General features: G+C 38.4%; 2 protein-coding genes across 11 annotated transcripts in view; one reads left to right on the forward strand and one right to left on the reverse strand.

Annotated features, from left to right (window-relative positions):
• Nucleotides 1–18,720, reverse strand: part of LOC126866144 (uncharacterized) — a 108,722-nt gene extending 90,002 nt beyond the window's left edge. Inside the window, exons 1-5 of one of the 4 annotated variants that reach the window (XR_007689783.1) lie at nucleotides 18,012–18,720; nucleotides 15,868–15,903; nucleotides 15,358–15,788; nucleotides 15,045–15,269; nucleotides 10,939–14,937 (exon numbers count right to left, since the gene is read on the reverse strand). Coding sequence is in view for 1 of the 4 variants with exons in the window: in XM_050619347.1 (XP_050475304.1) it covers nucleotide 18,008 (1 nt within the window). In the remaining 3 variants the exon portion in view is untranslated. Of the gene's footprint in view, nucleotides 1–10,938; nucleotides 14,938–15,044; nucleotides 15,270–15,357; nucleotides 15,789–15,867; nucleotides 15,911–18,007 lie in introns of those variants that run through there. The other 3 variants (XR_007689782.1, XR_007689781.1, XM_050619347.1) reach the window with 3 other exon arrangements.
• Nucleotides 1–22,415, forward strand: part of LOC126866137 (tudor domain-containing protein 1) — a 308,571-nt gene that overhangs the window by 92,509 nt on the left and 193,647 nt on the right. For 3 of the 7 annotated variants that reach the window (XM_050619311.1, XM_050619314.1, XM_050619318.1), the window contains exon 1: nucleotides 20,721–20,885. The exons of the other annotated variants lie outside the window; for them this stretch is intronic. The gene's annotated coding sequence lies outside the window, so the exon portion shown is untranslated. Of the gene's footprint in view, nucleotides 1–20,720; nucleotides 20,886–22,415 lie in introns of those variants that run through there. 7 annotated transcript variants of the gene reach the window in all.

The raw sequence follows: 22,415 nt of genomic DNA on the forward strand, positions 1-22,415 counted from the left end.
TTTTCATCGAGACACGACTCTGCCCGAAAATTCTAGCTTCTGCAACCAACAATTTTCCATAACCGTCGTCAAAAGCGGATACAGTGGCAGTTAGGAATCGTTAGAAAAATGTTAAACGTAAATGTTTTAAAAACAAGGTCTGTGACTAGGAGAATGCCAGCCGACCTGTGTGACGTCGATCAATAAAATCAGCTGCGCACAAATAGAAACGTACCTACTCCGTGGACGATAACTAAAACGACAGGACGTGAAACGAGAGGCCGCGAGGAGTGGGTGGCCGTCGGTGAATGGGTGCCCTCTCGGTGTCGGGACGCATTGCCAAAAGCAGTCTCGGTTATGGCGATCGTAAACTCTAAATTACAGGTGCACACCGTGAAAGCTTGCCTGTTTTGCATCCTACCGGCCGTTATTCCCTCGCTCTCTCGTTTTATCTCGTCCCTCTGCCTCTTTCTCTCCTCCCGTCTGCGTCCTCTGTTCTTCTTCATACCGCGTTATAATGCTTGTACGGTTGAAAAAAATGGGTGGCGAAACTTTCGGTCGTCTCGAATTAAAGCGATACATAATTAACGACTGGGTAGTACGCGTGTGACGAAGAAAGCGATTTTCCAAGAGAACGATCTCGCGTTTCTTCGTTGCGAAATTTCACGCCATAACGTCGCTGTAGTAAAATTTTTGCCGATCGTTTCGATCTCGCTTCTTTCCATTTATTTCGCCGCGTATTCTTGCTTCGTCCAATCTGCCGGCATTATTTTTCTGCTTTTAGAGTTGTTGCCACGATCGCTACGAATCGATAGGCTACGTATAGTCAGCTGTCTTTAGACCGGGAGTTTATCGATTTTCTATTACACTGTTTTACGAGATGCTCGTCTTATAAATTCACAAGGTTTCGTTGATCACGATATTGTTACAAGATTCATAGGGTTCGAACGATACTGGTAGCGAAATGAGGTGGAAATTTGTTGATTCGATGTTTAGGAAATGAAGTGCAAGATGAAGGTGTATTATGCATTGATCACTGGTAAGTTGGATTTATTAATTTTTAACAGTCGATCGCATGGATTCTCGATTTTTTAAATTGTTGCCCGGTTATTTTTAATTTTCCCCTTGTCAAGATTTCCAATTAAGCTTGTGCATTGAATTATTAAGATGCAAATTTGAAATTTTTCGTGATATTAACGAAGAAATGCCACTGCTCCATTTTTTTTTTTTTTTTTTTTTTTAAGAGAGAATATAAAAATAAGGGATATATAGAAATATATTCCCATATATTTATGATTTTTACTTTGTCATTAATATTTCCGGAATGTCGTTGCACACTTGTCCGCCATTCGAAAGCGTTAGAATAATTCACCGTTTTGTCCCTCATCCCCTACCCTTCAAACAACAAATACGCCACGTTGATAAAATATCGACATTTTGTGTTTTACACGGAGGTAAAATGCACAAGTAATCGTGCAGCTGCACTTTCATATCGAATAATAAACGTCAGCCAGTGGAACCATTGGCCACGTAATACGACGTAACTAACCTTTGGCCGAGTAAAAAATTACAAACCTTAAAAGACGAAACACGTCTGCAAATACGTCGTTTACTCTTGTTTCTCTTCCAGACAGTTTACCGCGAGACGAGAAATAATTGAAATTTATTCAGCGAATTTTAAGCTGATACAGAGAAGCCAAATTCGTACGTCAACTGTAATTTCTCCATTCGAATTACAATTCTTCGAATAGCTCGAACGAATAGCTACGAACGCCGTAAATGCGAGTTATTTAATCAAGGTTGTTTTTAGCAAAATTAAGTTGCTGTTGGCATACTTCGATTATTATCCTTTAACATAATGAATATCCATAATCTCTTCGTCTCTCTTTCGAATGTCTATAATACGATATTTTATATGAAAATTTTGCCTTTACAAGGAAAGGGGGTTTGATCGTTCATTATAAATATTCAATAATTATGTATGCAGATTAAAATTTATGGCGTTCACTTCGATATTCGTTCATTAATTTATCAAGTGTTTTTCATTATATATGAATGGCATAGAAGCTGTAGCGATTAACTTGGTAAATTGAAACATACAGAAAAGTGACCATGTTATAAAGAATCATTTTTTATCATTCTCTTTGATATGAAAACTTATGCGAACGTTAATAAAGCAACGATAAAATAATCGAAATGCTCCAATAAATTACAGAAGATTTTCCAAAACACCAACACAAATTTCTTCGCGCTTCGAATTTTAAAATACATCATATTATGTAAAAGATAAAATTTCCTATTTAAAAAATAGTATAAAATAATAAAATTCAGGTGATCGTACGTACAAAACGTCTGTAGAACATCAACAGACTTCTTTCTACATTCATCAAATTCTGCAATATTTTATGCATAATCGCAATTGTTCAACCTTGAGATTAGGCTGACGAGTCAGTTCCTTTGTGAAGATCATACAGGACTATCGGAAGTTCTTTACCTCGAGTTTAACGGTTTAACATCAAACAAATGCTTTACAGAAGAGGATCGAGAATCAATGAGCTGGACAATGGCGGAAAGTAAAGCTCGCCGCAAAGGGACGCGAGTTCGTGGTCTCGTTATTACGTTTCGTGGTCGTCCGTGTCGGTTTGCTACCGATACTGTTGACGAAACATCGATGTACCGAGTCTGGACACAATGCACCGGCCGTTACGCGCAAATAATTGCTTTTGTCAACGAGTCTGGTCTTTTAAACGTTAACAAAATATGCTTTCTAATTATTTATCGCTGTTTGACATTTTCGATTTTGCGAAAATTGAAAGTCTTCCCATCTATCGTCATTCGATGGCCCTCGATGGAATTTTGTTTCATTTCCATTTTAACTTTGTTTTACACGGTTTTCTGTTCTTGACGTTACAACCACTGACAAGTAAAATATAAGAAAGGAAAATAAAACAAAAAATAAAGAACTATCTAGACACGAATTTCATTTCCACTTTATCTTTGTTTTACACGGCTTTTTATTTTTGACGTTACAACCACTGACAAGTAAAATATAAGAAAAGAAAAAAAAATAAAGAACTATTTACACACATATATAATACCACTACTTTGAGCAATGCTTTTATAAATATCGAGGGTAATTGTGTTTTAAAATTGAACTTGAAGTGGAAGTTTCTTTTGAAACCTTAACAGGCTCTTAACATTTATAGCGAGTGTGTACGTTAAATGTACCTACGTTAAAATGTATCACATCGTCGTCGAGCGAACTGACACAGCAATTGAACAGCATTCAAAGGCTCCGAAGAAAGCCATTCGACAATTAAAAAATCCTCGCGAATCGTTGCTAAACAACAAGGCATTACGTGCGCGCGTTCGGACGAAACGCGTTCGCATCGCGAAAGCGGAAGCTCTCGTGCAAAATGCGCTTCCGAGCAACCGTCTATCCCTCTTTTTCTCTCTCTCAAGTGATTAAGCGCGTGGAAGACCGATGCACATCGAAACAAGCGAAAAGCGAGCAACGAGACAACAAAAAAATGGAGAGAGAGAGAGAGAGAGAGAGAAAAGGGAGACCTAAAAAAAAGGAGGGTAGAGGGTGGAAAGGAAGAAAAACAGAAAGCGAAAAAAGAAAAGGATGGGGCGGAGAAAAAAAAGCAAAACCACGGTACGGTTGCACAAACCGCTCGCTAATAAAAGTTTCAATCGTATTTCGCTCGCGAAACGCGATAATTTCCATACAGAGCTCTCTCGTTACCCTCCAGTGACGAAGACCGGATACTTGTTACACGCAAACGACGATTAAAAGAAAAAAGGAAAAGAAAGAAAAAAAGAAGCGACGCGAAGGAAGAAGGATAAAGGTGGAGAAAAAGAAGAAGCCAGTATATGGACCAGCTTGAAAGCTTTGTCGCAATAGAAGCCAGTCGTAACGGAACTTTTAATTATATTTATCTGTCGGAGATGACGCGACTCTACAGCGTGCTTTTGTCCTACAAAAACCGCGTTTTCCTCTCCTCCGCACCATCGTGTCTCTCGAGTACTCGATTCTCAATTACACGAATACATACGTGCCATTTATTTTCTCTCAGACGTAGTATCAAAAAAAGATTGAGCGAGGGTGCACATCGGAGGCGAACCTACATACGTATATTCCTCTCGCGTCGATGAAATTGTTTCAGTTACTTGTTCGAGTGATGTTTGAATGGAGTTTTGTTATTAGATTTTGATGGTATGCGTGGGGATGGGTTATTAAAAGAGCTGTGAAAACCGTAAGTCACAGGTTACAGTGGAAGATTCTTGAATACAACCCGTAGTGAATTGGCATCATTAAGAACTTTTAACATCTATGGGTTTAAGAAGACACAGTTTTAAATATATTTAATTATAATTCTCGAACTGATGCATAAAATCCTTGCATAACGTTAACAAGTTTGCCAGCGAAAGAAATTCAATTTTGCAGGTAAATTATACTAATTGTACGGTTCTTATTTTATTCCACGAGAAATTATAAAATTGTAAGGAAACTTGTAACCTACAGCTCATAACTTGTCAAGTTACTGATATTAATAGTTGACAAAATATTGCGCAAAAAGGCACTGGCTTTGTCTCGCGGATATTTCTGATACAAATTTGAAAAAACAACAGAAGTTTCGTTTTATCAAAATTGTCTCCGATATCAGCGTTGAATTTTTCACTATCGATACCAGAAGATATTTCTGAGCTTCAAACGATTAAAGTACGCGTTCGAGAACCAAAAATCTCGACTTACCAACAATTTAATACTCGTAGCTATTAACAATTAAAAGGATATTATCTGTTTAAACGCGTCTGTACAAAATTCACCTTAAGACCATCTTCCGAAAAACTCTCTAGCAGAGACAAAAAGTGGAAAACTTTTTCCGCTCGTTGGCCACCTCCGCTCCGTAACTCCTATTCGTTTGGTTATTTCCTTGAGTTTCGTGGTAGACGTAGCGCGCGGCCCCGGACATTATTCAAATAGGAACAGACGCAATTTTTGCGCTGCTCGTGCCCAGACGATACTCATTTTTAATAACCGGTGCACTCGGACCCCTGTCACCCACTCTCCGCTGTTCTCACATGCAGCCGCGTGTACATCCGTTTGCTCGTTTCGCGTGCATACGAACGACCGTTTACACAGAAACGGAGTCGCTCGCCCCGATCCCATGAAACTTAAATTTCCTTCGAAACGGCCACGGAGTTACGTTCTCTGCTGCGAGTGACGCTTCTGAAATTCCTAAGGCAGATATATCTCTCTTATTCCTCGTTCTCTTTCACATTCTCACACTACCCTTTCGCTCTTCGCACCGTCTGTCCTCGTTTATCTTCCACGTACACCCTTTCTCTAACTTTCGCGTGTTGGTTGCTCGGTTCACGGTGAAACTGCCGGAATTACTGGCATAAACCCGCGCGTATATATCGGATAACGTAAAACTCGCGCCACGGAACAGATGTTCGTACGACGAAGGAAGAACGAGAGAAAGAGAGGAGAGAGAGAGAGAGAGAAGAGCAGGACGAAGGTGAGTGTTAAGGTGCTAACAATATGCAGATAGTTTTAAGTCGGGTTTATGACGTGGGTGTGAGTTCTATGATATTTTTCACGTTTTACATCTTCGATACTTATTTTGATCAAAGTCTCGTTCTTTTCGAAAACGTCGAATTTTTGGAGAATCAACGGAGAAATCAGAGTTTCCTCCTGTACCTAGCATTTCACGTACAAATTCGCGAGGTCCTGAATCCTATGGGAGAAATTACTGCCGTTTACTTTGGATTCTCTTTAACTCGACTCACGTGTACGTCGTTTCGATATTTATTCGTGCGCGTTGCCAATGTTTTAGAAACTAAGTAATTCTGCATTGGCCGGTACTCAACTAACTGTCTACGCTTGTCCTGCCTTTCTTCTGATTTCATGGCCGAACCATACTCGAGGAACGTGACTTTAGTTCATTATTGCGTGCTTGTGTTAATGGAAATTGCATAGCGGCTGCCAAAACCAAACATACCAACTTTGTGCGCCAGTCAACGCGTTAATCGCGATACAGTATCAAACCATCTTCGTAATAATTTGCATAATCGCGCGTTACGCTAACCGACTTTGTTCTAGTCACGTAACTTTTACTAACAATACACACCAACTTCCCTTGGTTCCTGGCTGTTTTAAAAGTCACGAAGACCGAGTTACTCGCAACGTAACATCGATGCTTGTGCAACAAACGTAAAATAGAAAGAGGTGAATAAACGCGAAGGACAAAGAGGGCGAAGGAAGGAGGCGAGAAGGTTGGCGTTATGAATTTGGCGTTTAAAACTTCGCTACGGCCGCGCCACCCTCTGCCATCCTCCAACCCCTCCGTGTTGCACCCTCTACACACGCGATCCGCGAGCAGTGCCGCGAAATGGCGGCTGTTCATTCTCGACTGCGGCATAGATAGCTCTCCTCTTTGCATGCGTATCAGTGTACGTGTGTTTTCGCCGTACGTGCGCGCTGGTCAAACGGAGAAACACGAAGGATCGGATGGATGGGCGAGAAGGGGACAGAAAGAGAAAGAGGATGGAGGTGTGCGTTATTGAAATTTCGAAATCGATAGCCGATGACGCCTCCGGTACAATCGATGCAGCCTCCTGCTACGTGTAAGGGATTTCTCCGGGTTGTTCCGAGGATTTTTTCCATTCGACTGAAGGGCTCCTGGCTATTGGGAAGGCTTTGGAGAATTTGAGGGTGCAGCAGTTCGCGGATGAAACAGGATTGCGTACGGACGTCGAGACTGGCTTAGGTCGAGGAATCTGCGCGTACATCGTCGTTCTTAAACATTAGGACACTTACTGGTTACATGGGGCAAGCGTAGGAAATTTTTATTCATTTAGAGTTTTATGTTATTAGATACACATGTTGCGAATGGAATAATAGGTTTGGAATAGGATGATTAGAATATGGAGAGAGAAGTAGCAGTTAACTCATTTACGAATCTCAGAGTACTATCTTTTTTTTTTTTTGTAATTTATGTGTTCTGTTTTACATATACTTTTTCATCGATATCTTCGATCAGCAATTTCTGATCATTTTCCTACCTGTGGGGATTCACGAGGGATAAGAAAACTCTGCTATATAAATACATTTTATAATTATATATAAACATAGAAATTCTGTTGTATAAATACAAAGGTTTCAAACTTTCTACTAAAAACAAAAGCTCGTACAGAAAAGAAACAAATCTTTCCACGCCTCTCACACGTGTTTCACCGTTTCCCGACTTCATCGCAATTTCCCGCAACTCGCTATTTACTACTTCCATGCACGGTATACTAACTCAAAAACCTCAAAACGCACGAACCGTTCCGCGCTACCTCCAACTGAACTCTCGCTAGCATATCCAACCCTATTTCACAACCTCTAAAGAACGCTAGAAAAAATAAAAAGCAAAAAGAAAGAGCAAGAAGGAGAACCAAGAAAAATGAAAGAAAAGAAAAATAAAAGCAAAAGTTCGCCTTTTCACATCGATTAAACCCCTCCAAAATCTGATTCTCAAGAATTAATCGCGTTATTGAGCGGGTGTCAAGCGCATAAAGCTGCTATTTGAACTGCATCGCGTTACTTGTCGACGATTAGCTGCACGAGAGCGCGGGAATTTTCGTAGACCTGGCAGTGCGCGCCTTGTTCGTTTGCTCGAACAGAGGCTAAAGGGGAGAAGGGAAAAAAGAAATCCACGAAGAACAGCAGGCATCGTCGGCCTACGGTAATTGAAACCCAAACACCTTTGCCATCCAACTCTATTCTATTCTTTTTTTCTCTTCTTTTTCTATTTCACGCTTTCTTTTCCGTTGTACCTTTCATTCTGCACCACGATCGAGAAACAGAGAAAAAGAGAGAGAGGGAGAGGAAGAGAGAAAGATCGACGCAGCTTCCCCCGATTTAACAATTTGAATCCCTCCGCGATTTGAAATCGATCGCACAGCGACAAGACCTCGTCTCTTCTCGCGTTCTCTTTTCGTTCGAGACGAGGTCACGAAGCTCTCGAAAAATAGTAGAAGAGCGTCATTACACGTCTAGCGCGCAGGGACGACGATTCTTTCGTTTGCTAGGACTGGAAAATCGCTCGAAACAACGACGAAGGAGGAGTGAGCGAATCGGTAGTGCCAACAGCGACGCGTTCCCATAGAAATAAACGCTGTACCGTTGTTAATGACCTGCTATTATTGTCTTGGTTTTCGCGCTGTGCACTCGTGCCTGCAGTCCAATCAGCGCCGGGTTTATTGGCTTTTAATTGATTACAAATGACGGTTTGATTGGTCCTCTCTCTGTCTCTCCCGTCCTCACTTGGAATTCGCGTTTCCCACGTTCTCTCCTCCTCTGTCTCGAAACCCTTGTGTTCGATTCTCGCATCGCATGAATTTCTCCAACGATCGTGTGCGCTCGCTTGCTTACTCGTTTCGTGTGTTCAACCCTCGTTTTCTTCGTTTCTCAGGGGCAGGGATTATCCTGGCTAATACTTTGTTGGTTGCACCGTGTACACCGGTGAAATTGGCGCGGTACATAGTGCGTGATCGGCAAACGTTCGGGTTCCTGGTTGTGGGTTTTCGTGCTACAGGAAAGGAGTGAAGAGATTGAGGACTTTGGGGTAGGTGATGGATGGTGTCGTGGAATTATCTGGTTGTTTTCAGACGAACGAGATTCGCGTATCGTATAATCAAGCGTTTAAATGTTCTTGTGATTCTTCGTGATTTCATATACTTGTACTGAGTGAGTCGTTCGTTGGTCATATCGATCGATTGTATAAATTGAAAATGGAGAAAACTGACGTTACAAACGCTATTTTTTTTTATTTACCTTGAAATTTACATTTATTTATTCAATTTGCTCGTAACAAGTAAACTTATGCAAGTAACCGTAATTTTCTTGAAAATCCAACACTAATTGCACTACGTAGGTAACGAAATTGAGAAACTTACAAAATCCGCAGTTGATCGATTTGACATCTACGATGTCCAGGTATCTTGTCATTTCTATATGTATTCTCAGATTTGTTTCCCACTGTACCAAGCTAATCAACGATAGCTAAGTGTCGTAACAACGTTAATGGAATTTCAAAATCTTCTATACGAGGAAAGTATCCTCGAGCATTCGAATACTCGAGCCTGTGTATTCATAAGAAATTTCTACAAGTGTCCCATACTTTCCTGAGCTACTGTATCTGTTCTCCATGTTTTCTCTGCCTATCCTCAAGCAAGCAATCGTTCGATTACCACACGTTATTTCGCGGGAGATAAAAGTAAACGCAAAGAGTTCAGTGGACAGCTGATATCCGATATTAAAAAGCTACCTTTCACTCGCGGCAATAATTTGAGTAAAAACCACGGAAACTCTTTTACAGTGGGAAAATCGCGCGAGTTGCACGCAGCGAGAAAGAGAGAAAGGGAGGGGTGGTTAGGGGTGCTTTTATGGGATTGCGTGTCGTTAGGATTCTACGTGTTATATCCGTCCGGTTTTGCCATCCGCTAATTACGATTTAACCCTTTGGCCGTTGTTGAGCGGCTGTCTCTCTCACAAAGCTAAAATTTACAATTCCGTTAATGCGACGCATTAAGCCGGAATCAATTATTCGAGTGATTTTATATTATATTTGATCGTGCCGGTTCTTTTCGCAAAGGGAATATATATCGAATAGATATTCCACTGACCAGCTTAAAAATACCCGCTTCATGTACGATATCCCATTTGAGATGCGATTATCGGGTTGCTTTTCAATGTTTTTCGAATGTACCGAATCTTGAGCTTTTTTTTATGCAAATCTTCCCAATGGAATTTTATTTTAATTCTTCTTTCTGTTCTGGTCAAATGAAAATTTAACGAGACGCGAAAATTTTAGAGAATACTTTTAACAGTGTTTTTTTTTTGTCGAGATCTCTTTTGTCGGGTTTTATTTAAATTTTATGATTCTCGGTGGAATGGAAGAGATATTTTAGAGAGTTTTTGCCGTTGTTGAGCTTCTTCCTTCGGCAGAATTTTTTTTTTTATAATTTTTACTAAGATTAGTTGATACATTAACGAGTACTTTTTTCACAGTTGACAACGAGATGAAAAGTACACGAAGTTAAATTATCGATGACATCTTTCCGAGGTATATTTTGTGCATCGCTAAGCGACTATTGACAATCCTTTTGTCTTATTATTGGGAAATTATAGCGTAGGCATCGTTAGCTAAGCTATAAATCTTCTATCAAATACCAATAATAGAACTTTTAGTATAGTTTTGGTATTCCATAACAATTGATAAATTGTATCTGTTACGCCACGAGGCTTGCCACAGGCTGTGTTTTCTAACCGTCGCTCGCGGTCCTACAACGTCGCAGACGGATCGTCGCGGCTGCCCGGCAAACAAACATTGTAGTGGCAAGCGCATGGTTCATTAAGCAGGGCGACCTCCAGAAACGTCGACTCGTGGCCGTTATTTTACCTCGCGTAAAAGAATGTGGCGTGATCCGAACGTAGTGGGGGTCGCCTTCCAGAAAAGACGAAAATAATCGAAGGGCGGGCAGTTCCTTCTGACGAGTCAAACGCGACACTTCGACATATCAGACCAATAGCAAACGAATTTATCTAGAGATCAAAGTCGAGCCAAAATTCTGTAACATCTTCATCATATTATTGTAAAATATATTGTTCTATGTTAACCTGTTAATACAGTGTTACATTCATTAAACCACCTCTGTTATTCTAAACGAAACAGGGGAACGACTATTTTCGCGACGTCGATTAACATGATCGTAGCGGGAACTTACAACTCTCGCTGACGCGTTCTCCTAGCGACCGCGTCTCTCCGCAAACGGTCGTAACAGTATCGTCATCTTGACGCGTGACTATAATCACTATACAACATTTATTGCGTATTGTAATCTACCTTAAGAAACGTCAATCATTTTATCATTTTATCATTTTATCATATCATCAAAAACGTTTTATCATTTATTGCACTCCATTCGTAATACACTAACCTAAGAAAATATTCTACAGTCTGTACATTCTACATTCTAATTTAGAGTAAAGTCACCAAACCAGAATTCATTGTACGATAGGATGTCACGATAGGAATTCGTGATAATTCAAGCAGAATTTGCTGAGATACTCCGATGCTGCAAAGATTAAGATGACGATTAAGGGCGCGTGATGGTCTTAACAGCAACCATCCACTGGGACAGAGCTGACGCAGAGCAATTTCATTCGTCACGATCCAGCTACTCGTATCAATTAACTTTTCGAAGCGAACTCCTCCTACGATTATCTCTTTGCTACATAATTCACCGGCTATCTACCGGCTCGTATCCTCGAATTACGAAGCTTGTGGCCAGACATCATTTTCTGCCTCGTTTTGCACGTGTTATGTCTCGAGGCAGTTTCAGAAGTTTTCTCGACGCCTGCTTGCTAACCGCACGTTCCATCTACCGAAATCGTAGCGTCTCAACGTTTGATGACTGAAAAGTTCCACTGATTGGTTAATGCGAGTCTTCTTTTACACCGCTTCTCTGTTATTTAAAAAGCGTGATTCCATTGTAACGTCCATGAATAGTGTTTCTGGAAGAACCTGAAATCTTCGGTTAACGCGAATTCGTTAGTTTCCAGCTGCTGTTGCTATTAATAGACGTGATTTTATATTGGATGATCGATAGTGGATTTAAATAGGAAGACTTTGAACATTGTATTCTCTGTCTTCCTTTGCTTAGAATCTCTTGTTCTTTTATCGGCGAGATGAAATGATCTTTCCAAGATCTGGAAGCTTCAGAACGAGAAGCATTTAATCCTTATTAGAAATTGTGATAGTTTATTGAACTAGGCTTCCAAGCAACGCATAATATTAATCAGCGAATTATACAATATTGGAATATATACAATATTGAACAAGGCTATGTAAGGAGATCATTCGTATCTTCGATCTTTAATATCAGTCATAAGAGTGCAATGAAAAAATACTGATATATATTATGAAACACTAAGTATGTGCCATACAGATTAATACAGGTTGTCATTAAGTTCATAGAAGAATAATCAGAAACAATTTTCAACATACAAATCTTCTTATCAATATTTAACAAATACGTAAAGTATTTACATATCTCTCGATATGAAGATTCTCTTCATTATGAATCTCCTCATTAAGTATCATCTCTTAAATCACTCTAAAAGACTACTCCAACGGAAAAGGAGATTACGCATTTGGAATAAACCAAGCCAAGAGTATGAATCGTAAAAGGCAAAAACTATTTCCTGTTATATCCAGCCAATGGTCCAAACTTTCATCAAAATAATTATCCATCCTTGTTGGAATTACATATTTGCACTTTCTAAATACCAACGTCAACAGTTGTCTCCGTGTTCGCTGATCTTTTACGGAGAGACACTCGCGTGTAATTCGCAGGTATTTCTTTAGAATTCATAACCGTGACATATTAGGCTGGTCGTGGTTGACCTTCTCTATGGAAAGTTTAGCAACTCCACCTTTCTCACGATTTACCGTCGCAGAAGCAACTTACTATGCGATTACTATACATGAAACTCTGATTAGGCAAGAGGGTTATGTGTCTGCTCCAGGCTGGCATCAGTCAAATGCGTACTAATTATACTAACGAACTTAACAGATAACAAATTACGTTCAAAGTGCAATTATTGTACATACCGGTAATCGTCTCCTTCGCTGATTGTTTTATTTTTATAAATGTACAGTAACAAATCGCTAGAAATCTTTGGATTGTGTCATTGTGGCTTTCTGAATGACAGCGACGATATATTGGCTTATTTATTGAGTTAAGTTTAAAAAAATACAGGCTGTTATCGTCGAAGTTTGACGAAATTAAAGTAGACAGGTAACTTGGTAGAAAAAGATATAAAATTATCGTAAATTCATCGATCAGCGGGTTTCATTTTCATCTAGTATGCGAAAATAAATAATCATATTATTGCCGGAATGGCGATATCGTGTTTGAAAATTTCAATCAAATGATAGTGGATTTATCGAGGATTCTCTGGTAAAAACCTTTTGCTTCTTGTGTTTTCAATAATAGTATTTTTAATTGGATTTCTATGTTTATGGTAGTTTATTATACGTATAAGTGTCTAGGAATTCAGTTAATTATCTCCCTTAGATTTTCGTTTTCAAGATCATTCGATATTCTATGTGTTTGAGATACAATCTTCAATTAAAATTTATAATCGTGGCTGTCAGGTTGGTTTCAATAATATCTTCGATTAAAATTTGCATTTTCTATAATAATAATTGATTCTGTAAATGATTTTACTGTTACGTGCGCCATTAACTGATAATATTGATGTAGAATTAAATTTCACGATGTTGGAAGTGTAATATTTTATGAGTTAGTTATTAATTGATAACGCAGTGTCAATAGAACGGCAATTATCAGTATAAATTTATGGAAGGTTTTGTGTATGTGGAACCATTTGTTCGTTGTTTTTGCAGCAATAGTGTTTTCGATTGGGATTCTATTTTATAAATGACCGATAATCAAATCGTCTTTGTCATGTGGATTATTGAGTGACGATGACAATATAATGTTGCATTTAGTGGAAGTACGTTATGAATAAATTATTGATTGATCATGCAATATAAGCTTAATGGAAATTGTCACCATGTATTTCCTACATTCAATATTACTTATTTCCCTGGAATCGAATCATTTTCGATGGATTTGACAAAATGGTTTCATTCCTGTAATATCGGAAAACATTCACAAACAAATTTAGTGTAATCGTACATTTAAAAAATCTTCTTACGAAGATTACATTCTTTTTACAAAGGAATTGAAGGATATTTGAATATTTTTTCCGTTTCTTTTCTTTTGTCTTGTAAAAAGAATTTTTTAATTGTATTTCAAAATTTTATTTCGTACAGCTTCTATTTTTCGTATAACGCAACACACGTAGTGTAATAAGAACAAGAACGTAAATCCACGAACCTTAAATTCACTTTAAAGAAACTGCAAAATTCTGACGCGCAATAATCAGAGGAAAGTTCACCTAACGTGACGAAGATTGTTTCTTCTAATTGTAGCTCCGTATAACTTTATCATCAGAAAGTAGATTTCGCTGGATCCCAGTTAAAACAAATGCTTGGCCATATATTACATGGTAGATGAAACGATTGCAACACAGATCTTAAATCAAGGTTATTTATCGCGAAATAAATAGCTCAACTAATAATTACCTGCATAAAGTGAAGCACTGCTAATTGTTACCTTGAGTAGAATGTTTCAAGAGAAATCGATTTTACTTAATGAGGCACATCAAGTACTTCCGACTAATTCCTTTGTGAATTTTCTCGTTCTTTGAAGATTTCAAAGAAGAACTTCATTTTAATTACGAGTCTTTTTTTTTTTTATTACAGTATACTTGCTTCATTATTTTTTTTCTTTTCTTTCTATTCGTCTGTTCTTACAGTTTAACTTATTACACAAAGCAGATTGTTCGCATTTGTAAATGCTAAATAAATTAATCTCTCGCAATTAAATTTTCAGTCCCAACGTTGTTAGTGGTAGCCATAGGTAACACAGTACGATTCGAGTTGGATTTAGAATAATTTATGTAGTTTCAACGTTATTATCCACCACGTACTTTAATACAATCTGTTAATATCCAATTTCATGTAAAATATAGAACAAGTAACAAATTTGTGTAAATATTTTTAAATTGATCTAAAATATTCTAACTTAAACTATACTAATTATCCATAATCCAAAAATATCAATGGAAGGTCAATTTTGAATTACGCTTTCTAGGAAATTTTTTTTTACTTTTAAATGATCAAAAATAATACATTAAGTGCTCAACGGCATTGTTATTAAATAGCATAATCACTAGAATTATTCTATCCAAGAGAGTGGCTGGAAAATTCCTTTTCCTCGTGATGTAAGATAAAGCACGTAGAATTTCTAAGAGCGTGCGATTGACGGCTGAAAGGTTCTCAAAGTGAAAATCCAAGAAATAATAAGAAATACAAATTAAACAATTTTTTATATAAATTTTTATAAATCACACTATGTTTGTCAAAGGTACATACTATTATAAAAATATTCCTGATTCCCCAATAAAACTGTTGAAATTTTCACTTCAGTCATACTTTGCTATGTTCATTAACAACACTCACTGCTTTAATAACATGTTATTACGAAACATCTCATTACATTCAGCATTCCGTCCACCAGACACACGATAAACTAATTTCCACTTTAACCACCAGGAAAGATAATTCAATCGCGTGTAGTCTCATCAGAAATGCTGATACCTTTAATAACACACTGTCGTTAAATTCTGTTCGTTACGGAAAATTCAATTTACAATATTCTTCTATTTTAGTTCTATATCTGTCTTACCTGTTTTCGCCTGAAATTATACGATCGAGATTAATTATACCTGGTAATAAACTCGGCAGTATTGTGTAAATACACCTACAAGTACAGTAAGCTCAGAAAGTTTCTGAAACTATCGTAGCTATGTGAGTTTTCGTAAGATGAAAAAGTATTTTTAGAAAATCAAATATATTCGCAAATAATTTGAAAAGTGGTGGATTCATCGAAATGTTACGTTAGAAGTTATTACGTACTTTCTTCTTGATTTCTCCACCGAAATGAATTTTTTCACTTACTATCGACTATTTCTTTGAGTTTAATCCCGTGGCAATTTTAAACGTTACGATGTACTGGTTGCACGTAATGTACAGCTTTCTGTTCAACGTCAGTCAACGTCTGCCAACATCGACCAATAGTTCTCTTAAAAACTCCAATATACCACCATACCACACTCGCTAAAAATAACAATTACACAACAAATTAGAACTCAAACATCGCTGCACAATTGGTGCAACCAGCCCCAGCCACACGAACCTCTGTAACGCCTGATCTCAGAAGCAGCGCGTTTTCCTGTGCACTCCACAAAATGCGTCACGGTTATCGAAACTTTAGACACACACGGATAGCATAATTATAAAAACACACACGACAGATGAAAAGTCAAACAGCCAACTAGGTCTAACTACGCGAAGCTTCACGTGCAGCACGTCTGATCTCAAAGCGAACGAGTATTTCTATGCGCTCGGCAACATGCGCCACGGTTATCGAAACTTCGGATACACGCGGATAGCGTAATTATAAAAACAACAACACGGAACAGATCAAAAGTCAAACACCCAACTAGGTCTAACTACGCAAACAAACTCTACACACAATGCTTGATCTCAAAATCAACGAGTATTTCTATGCCCTGCACAAAATGCGCCAGAGTCATCCGAACGACGATCGCGCGTGGATAGCGTAATTATCCGAACGAACGAAACACAGCGAAAAGGGGTTGGCTAGTTGGTGGTTACAACGAACACAAACGAGAGAGACAATGCGAGAGAGCGCAGGGCCGGTGAACGATGTGTTCGCAGCCACTTGTGGCGCATGGGACAGGCACGTGAGCGGGTGCAGGAGTCGCGTGTTGCATTCTATAGCGAGAAATGGGGTGAAGTGCGCGATTACACGAGTCGTGGCTATATAGAGGCCCGAAAGCGTGCTGCCAGCTCGCCAAGCAACAGTGTGCTCTCTCTCGTTCTCTTCCTGTCCTGTATCTATACACCGGAACAGCCGTTTCCATCCGCGCGCGCGGCCACTTGCCTCGAAACTTTTCCCTTCTTTCCAGACGAGGACTTATTTATCTTTGTTCCTGCTGATTAAGAACATGAAAGAACTTCAAGGGCGGATACTTGACCGGTGCTTTTCAGAGATCGTGCATAATTTGTGCTACAATGGTTATTTCTTTTTTTGCGGGTAAATGACTGGTGATGGAGGCCAGGTGTGAATCTTAACAATAATCGAGGAATTTGGAATTTTTTGCATTGGTAGAATTATTCGTTGTTTTAGTAAATGGTTTGTGAATTTATATTTAATGATTTTAAACCCTCGTTTGTTTGTAAGTATAGATTACTATGATTTCTCGGCACGTTGTATTTTAAATATATAAGTAGTAGCTAATTACCTGAGAATAATTTTCTCGATGATGGTGAAAAGATCTGTGAGAAAAATCTATAGAGGATTTGAAATTGTCTCGTCTGGCTAATAAGATCGAATCTACTTGAAGATGCCTCCTTTCGAGCGATCTAAATTGATCGTAGTTCGTATTTCTGTTCAATATTACTAGTCATTACAAGTCTCAATCTACTCCTGTGTTATTATATCTGGTTAATATAACATACTACGTATTTAAATAACATATAATAATTCATAAAAAATGCTTATATTCAAAACATGCAATAGAAATAAATTTATGAAAAATATATATATAAAATTTACAACCACACGTTTAAGTCTATTTAATATACACGTAGACTACTATCGTATCTAAAATTTTGAAATCTTCGAAAATCGATAAAGGATAAGCGCCAAAAACTGTGGATCTAACAAATTATTGAACCATACACGTGATTTCATACATGCGAACACATGTACAGGTACAATCCACGGAGATGATTATAGTGAGGATAATGTTAATTTAATAAAGTTATGAGAGGAGAGCAGCACATTCATTCGGCTGCAATTTTGCGCATAGGTGGTGCACGTCATGTTGTATTAAATGCATAGGACACGTTGCTAAAAGTTTCATGAGAAATGCGTGTTTAAAGGTTTCCATTCCGCATATGCTGTACTCGTAACTGCCATTAACTTTCCCATTTTTACCGAATAAAACAAATTCATTGGGAAGCCAACGCTAGACGCGTTTCGCCTTTGATTTTCATTTCGGTCCCATAAGTCAACAATTTCAAACGAGAATATTGCCTACTAGTTTTTTAGGTTTGTCTAACATTCCATAAAATTCTTCGCAATGAGAAACAGAAATTTAAAAATATGGATTTGCGTAAACATTCACAGGTTAATAATATTCATCTTGAATTTCCAAGCGGTGGAAGAAAATTCGATGGTAGAGGAACGAACGTGAATTATTCGCTATATAATGCAATTAATCGTATCGCTATATCAGCAAACTTACTCACTGACGCGTTACATCGTCGCGAACCAGCACGATGATCCGCTCACTACGCGAAATTGTGAAATTTGCGGCGGATTATAACGTAGGGTTGCGGGGGTTCGGTGAATTTACGATTAACGGGAATACGAAATGACAGTCGTTAGCCCTTTGATTAATATTGAATCTACAGGATATTGTAAATAATTGCACATAGTCGATTAACAACGCGCTCAAACGTACAAACGCGAGCGCTCCAAAAACCGGCCGCGTCGGGACTCGATTATGAATGCTGCAGGCTACGCCGTGAAACGTGGCTCGTCATTGCTCGAGTTAACTGCAATAGAAGTAGTTGACCCGAGGCTCTTGTCGCAAATCGGCGTGTTCGAGCTTCAGGAAATAATAGTCGTTCCTATTCGAGGTTAATCGTGTTAATTTCAGTCCTTTCAAATTGTATATTCACGGAGCTCTTGTAAAGTAATGTTCTTTTAAGTTAGTTTCTTTAGTTTCTAAGGAAGGAAGAATTAAGAGTTCGTTTTCTTCTTATTTCTTATTGACGTTTTCTAAATTTCATTTGTTATATCACCCTATTATGAAAATTAATTTCATACCGTGCAATTATTTTGTCTAACGATAGTCATCATCAATTGTCTCTGAGAGGAGACGGAAGTTTTATTTATTTCACTTTAGAAGCTGCAGAGTTTAACAATCTTCAATTGTATTTAAAAGATCTTAGTGGATACGTCAATTGCGGTCATATTATTCTAACTTTGAATATAAACAAAGAAAATTTCATTATATAATAAATTGTTTAGTATAGTATGTGCCTCCGATATTTTAATTTTAATAAAGGAATTTCATTAGAAGATTTTGAAAATAAAATAAACTTGAGTGTTATATTTGCCACACTGTCATACTGTCATACTGCATCAATGCAAATGTCACTCAAAAACTATCCTAATATTCTGCCAAAAGAAATCACCCTCCCTCTAAATCTTAACTGTACAAAATCTGCGCAAACTTGAACAATTAGAAATCCAAATGGAATTTAATCAAGCTGATCCAAGCGATTCCACGTGTCAGGCGGAAACGATTCTAAAAATCCTCGGAAAAGCCACGCTTTTGCTCGCTGTTGCGTCACACGCAAACATAATTATCCCCTAAAACTGCAGCAACTAAACAGAAATCCAAATTGAATCTAATCGGGCGGACCGAAGCAACTCTGTTCGTCTCTTCAGCCGGTCTCCGAGATATTTGCCGTGACCAGATCGTGTCGACGTTATCCTCGCCAAACAAACGTGCCACGTGGAAAGTGGAAAGACGGGAGAGAGCAAACCCGACGAAACTTGAGAAACAGAGACGAAAGAGAGCGAAACGTGTGCTTGGCGGTGAAGAGGATCGAGTCGCGACGTGAACGAGATGGAAACGAGGATAAAACGTAGCCACACGCTCCAGGCTGAACGTTGGGCGGTTGCAACGAAAAGGGGCTATATCCGCGCGTAGGATTGGGGAGATGGAAACTCGCGCGGGGGTGGCCAGGGGTCGATTTGACATGGGGCTCCATATAATCAACCAGCTAGCGTATTTATGGTCGAGAGCCACCCACTATACTTGGTGTGTACCCATTCCTCATTTCTGCGTCCTGCTCGACACACAGGGCTATTAAATTTGGAAACTCTATATTCCTGGTTGCATGCATATACACTGTACACATGTACTGCGTGTATGCATGCACCGGCTCGAACCTACTGCGTTTTATAAGCGCATCAAAGTTAATGGCGGAGGCGCTCCCTGCAATTCCGTCTAAAGCGCATCCCCTGTTCTCCGTTTCCAACATCCCTCTACCTGTGTCGAAACACCGGGGGAGGGTGGTTTTTAATACGTGTGCCCCCCTTCGCGTGTATCACCGATGTGAAGATAAATTCGGCAGTTGGATGCGAAAGCTGGCGTAAACGTGCTGCGTTATAGGGTTGCTTGTAACTTGCAACGTATTAGGACGTTTATGGGAGCTGTATAGCGTATGGCGAGTGATTGTCTGTAGTAGTGAGCCTTCATGCACGAGTGTTTTATGCAGACAAGTGGAGGCTAAAGAACACAAACGTGGATCGATGTGCGCGTGCTTTTTATCTGGCTTAGGTTTGTACCTATGCTGCGCGAATCCACAGAATAGGAACGAGAGATCTGTTAATATCAATTACACATTTTATGGTGTAGTCCGTACGTACGTTGTATCGTTTGTTTATTTTTTAAATCGAGCGTAATCTATAGTAACTGACGATCGATTGATAAGTAAACTGTGGATGTTTATACTATGCACATTTATGGATTTGAAAGTAGAAAATGCAATAATGGAATGGATAAATACGTATGAATAAACGTAATCGTAGATTTATTGGTAATTGCGATTTTTCATTTTTATATGACACACAAAATCAACAATTTTTGTAGAACAGTATAATGAATGGAAAAGAGAGAGAGAGAGAGAGAGAATTATTATGTACTATAGGTAGATAATATAACATTTTTAATTTTCTTGTTTAAATTCTTCGTTCGAAATCGTAAACATATTTTCGTTTTCGATAGAAGCGCGACGTGTTGTAAACACAAAACTCGGTGGCAATAATAATTTCATACGATGCGCAGTCCTTGAGTCGAAAGTTTTTGCGGAGTTTCGTATCAACAGGTCACGTTCCAGCAGAACAGAGGGTTGGAATCTGGAAAATCGGCTCACATACGCTTCGACCATCGATCGGGTCGGGTGTGTCGCTTACGTGATAAACGTGGTTCGCGCGTGTAGTATCGGAAATATCCGGTTCGTAATTTGTAAATACGCAATTAGTGGCGTGTTCAAACAACGACGATACAACGTACATAGGTGTTTCTGATTCATGCTGCGTATAACGTGAGTAACGACTGTTTTATTTTATTCTTTTCTCTTCATTTGTTACAACAATTACAGTTTAATTTCTTGTTTGCCTAAATAACTTTTCTTCTTCTTCTTCTATTTCTACCATACTTTTACACGTTATTATTTTGCATTAGTGTTTAATAAACTCGGAAAATTGACGGTTTTTAACAAACGATTTAGAAATACGTATATATGAATGCAAGACGTTAACAATTTGTATAATTGCTATAACGATATTTATAACGTGTAGACTGATTCACAAGTCCATGGTAATAGTTAAGAGTTAAACAAAAATTAGACAAATTTCGCTCTTCCATAGAAGAAAACTCTTTCAAACAAAATTCAATTTACATACGTTGCAAATTTTCCTTCTTACTCTTCGTTAAAGTGAAATCGTAGAAAACTGAAATTCGTTCTTTATCTACCGACTTTTAAATTCTTCGTCTAACAAGAAATATACCGTTATACTACACTGGTCGTTGAAAACGGGTGATTCTGCAGAAAGATTCTGCATCGGATATGGCATAATGGAACGATCGTGAACGTTTCGAATACGGAAAGAAATTAAGTATGAGCCATTAAGAAACTGTGGCGGTGTAATAGCGAACAGAAGCCGTTGCAGATGGTAAGATCGTATTTTTGTTTACAATCCTCGGTGAATCTGTAGCCAGGGAACGAGGCAGAATATGGCCTCGGTCCCGCCCCAAGAGTTTCCCCGGTAACGATACAGCTTCCATGCTACATCTCCGCCGCGACCGACGTATAAACGTGTCGCAATAAAAGATCGGTGTAATTTAGTTCGTTCTAGTTCTGGCAGTTTTTACTGCTCTTCGCGCTCGTCAAGGGAAAGGGATGTTTGCGTTTCAAATTTCCCACTCTTGCAGCTTTTTTCTTTTATATGGACATCGACCGCTGAGTACAATTTTTAATTAACTGTTATAGATTTGAAAGTTCACATCGTACGAAGTTGACTGCAAAATCAAATCACTTTTTTGTCCTTTTTAATGTTGGACAAAATACAGCAAAGATAAGAGAGAGAAAGAGATAGAGAGGGGGGGGGGCAAAGAGTTTGGAGGAATTTTATAGCTTTTTTTATAGCTCGATCGAAATTTTATAGTTCTTTTGTGACGTATATCAAAACTTGACTATGGTACAACCATAAATTAAGTTCTCCACACTTCCTTACCTTTTTGAACATTTTTATCTATAGAATGTCATTTATAGTATTTTTAAAATATATATATGTATAATATATTCACAATCGTTAATTTATATTCGTAATATGAACTAACAGATTCAATTCCTCACTGTCGATATTAAAGATATTTTAGGTTCTTCCTTTTTATCCTTTCTATATTTCTTCCTATAATTTTTATCGAATCGTATTTTACAAGAAATTCAGTTCAGTTTAGTATCTTTGTTCTTTATCGTTAAATTCACACTGATTAATGTGAAAAATACAAACGTGTGGGGATGTTGCAACAAGTTCTCTCTGTCGCAGGTGAACGATTTGCGATCTGCAAC

Source organism: Bombus huntii, chromosome 5, assembly GCF_024542735.1.
Source record: "Bombus huntii isolate Logan2020A chromosome 5, iyBomHunt1.1, whole genome shotgun sequence".
NCBI classification, from domain to species: Eukaryota; Metazoa; Arthropoda; class Insecta; order Hymenoptera; family Apidae; genus Bombus; species Bombus huntii.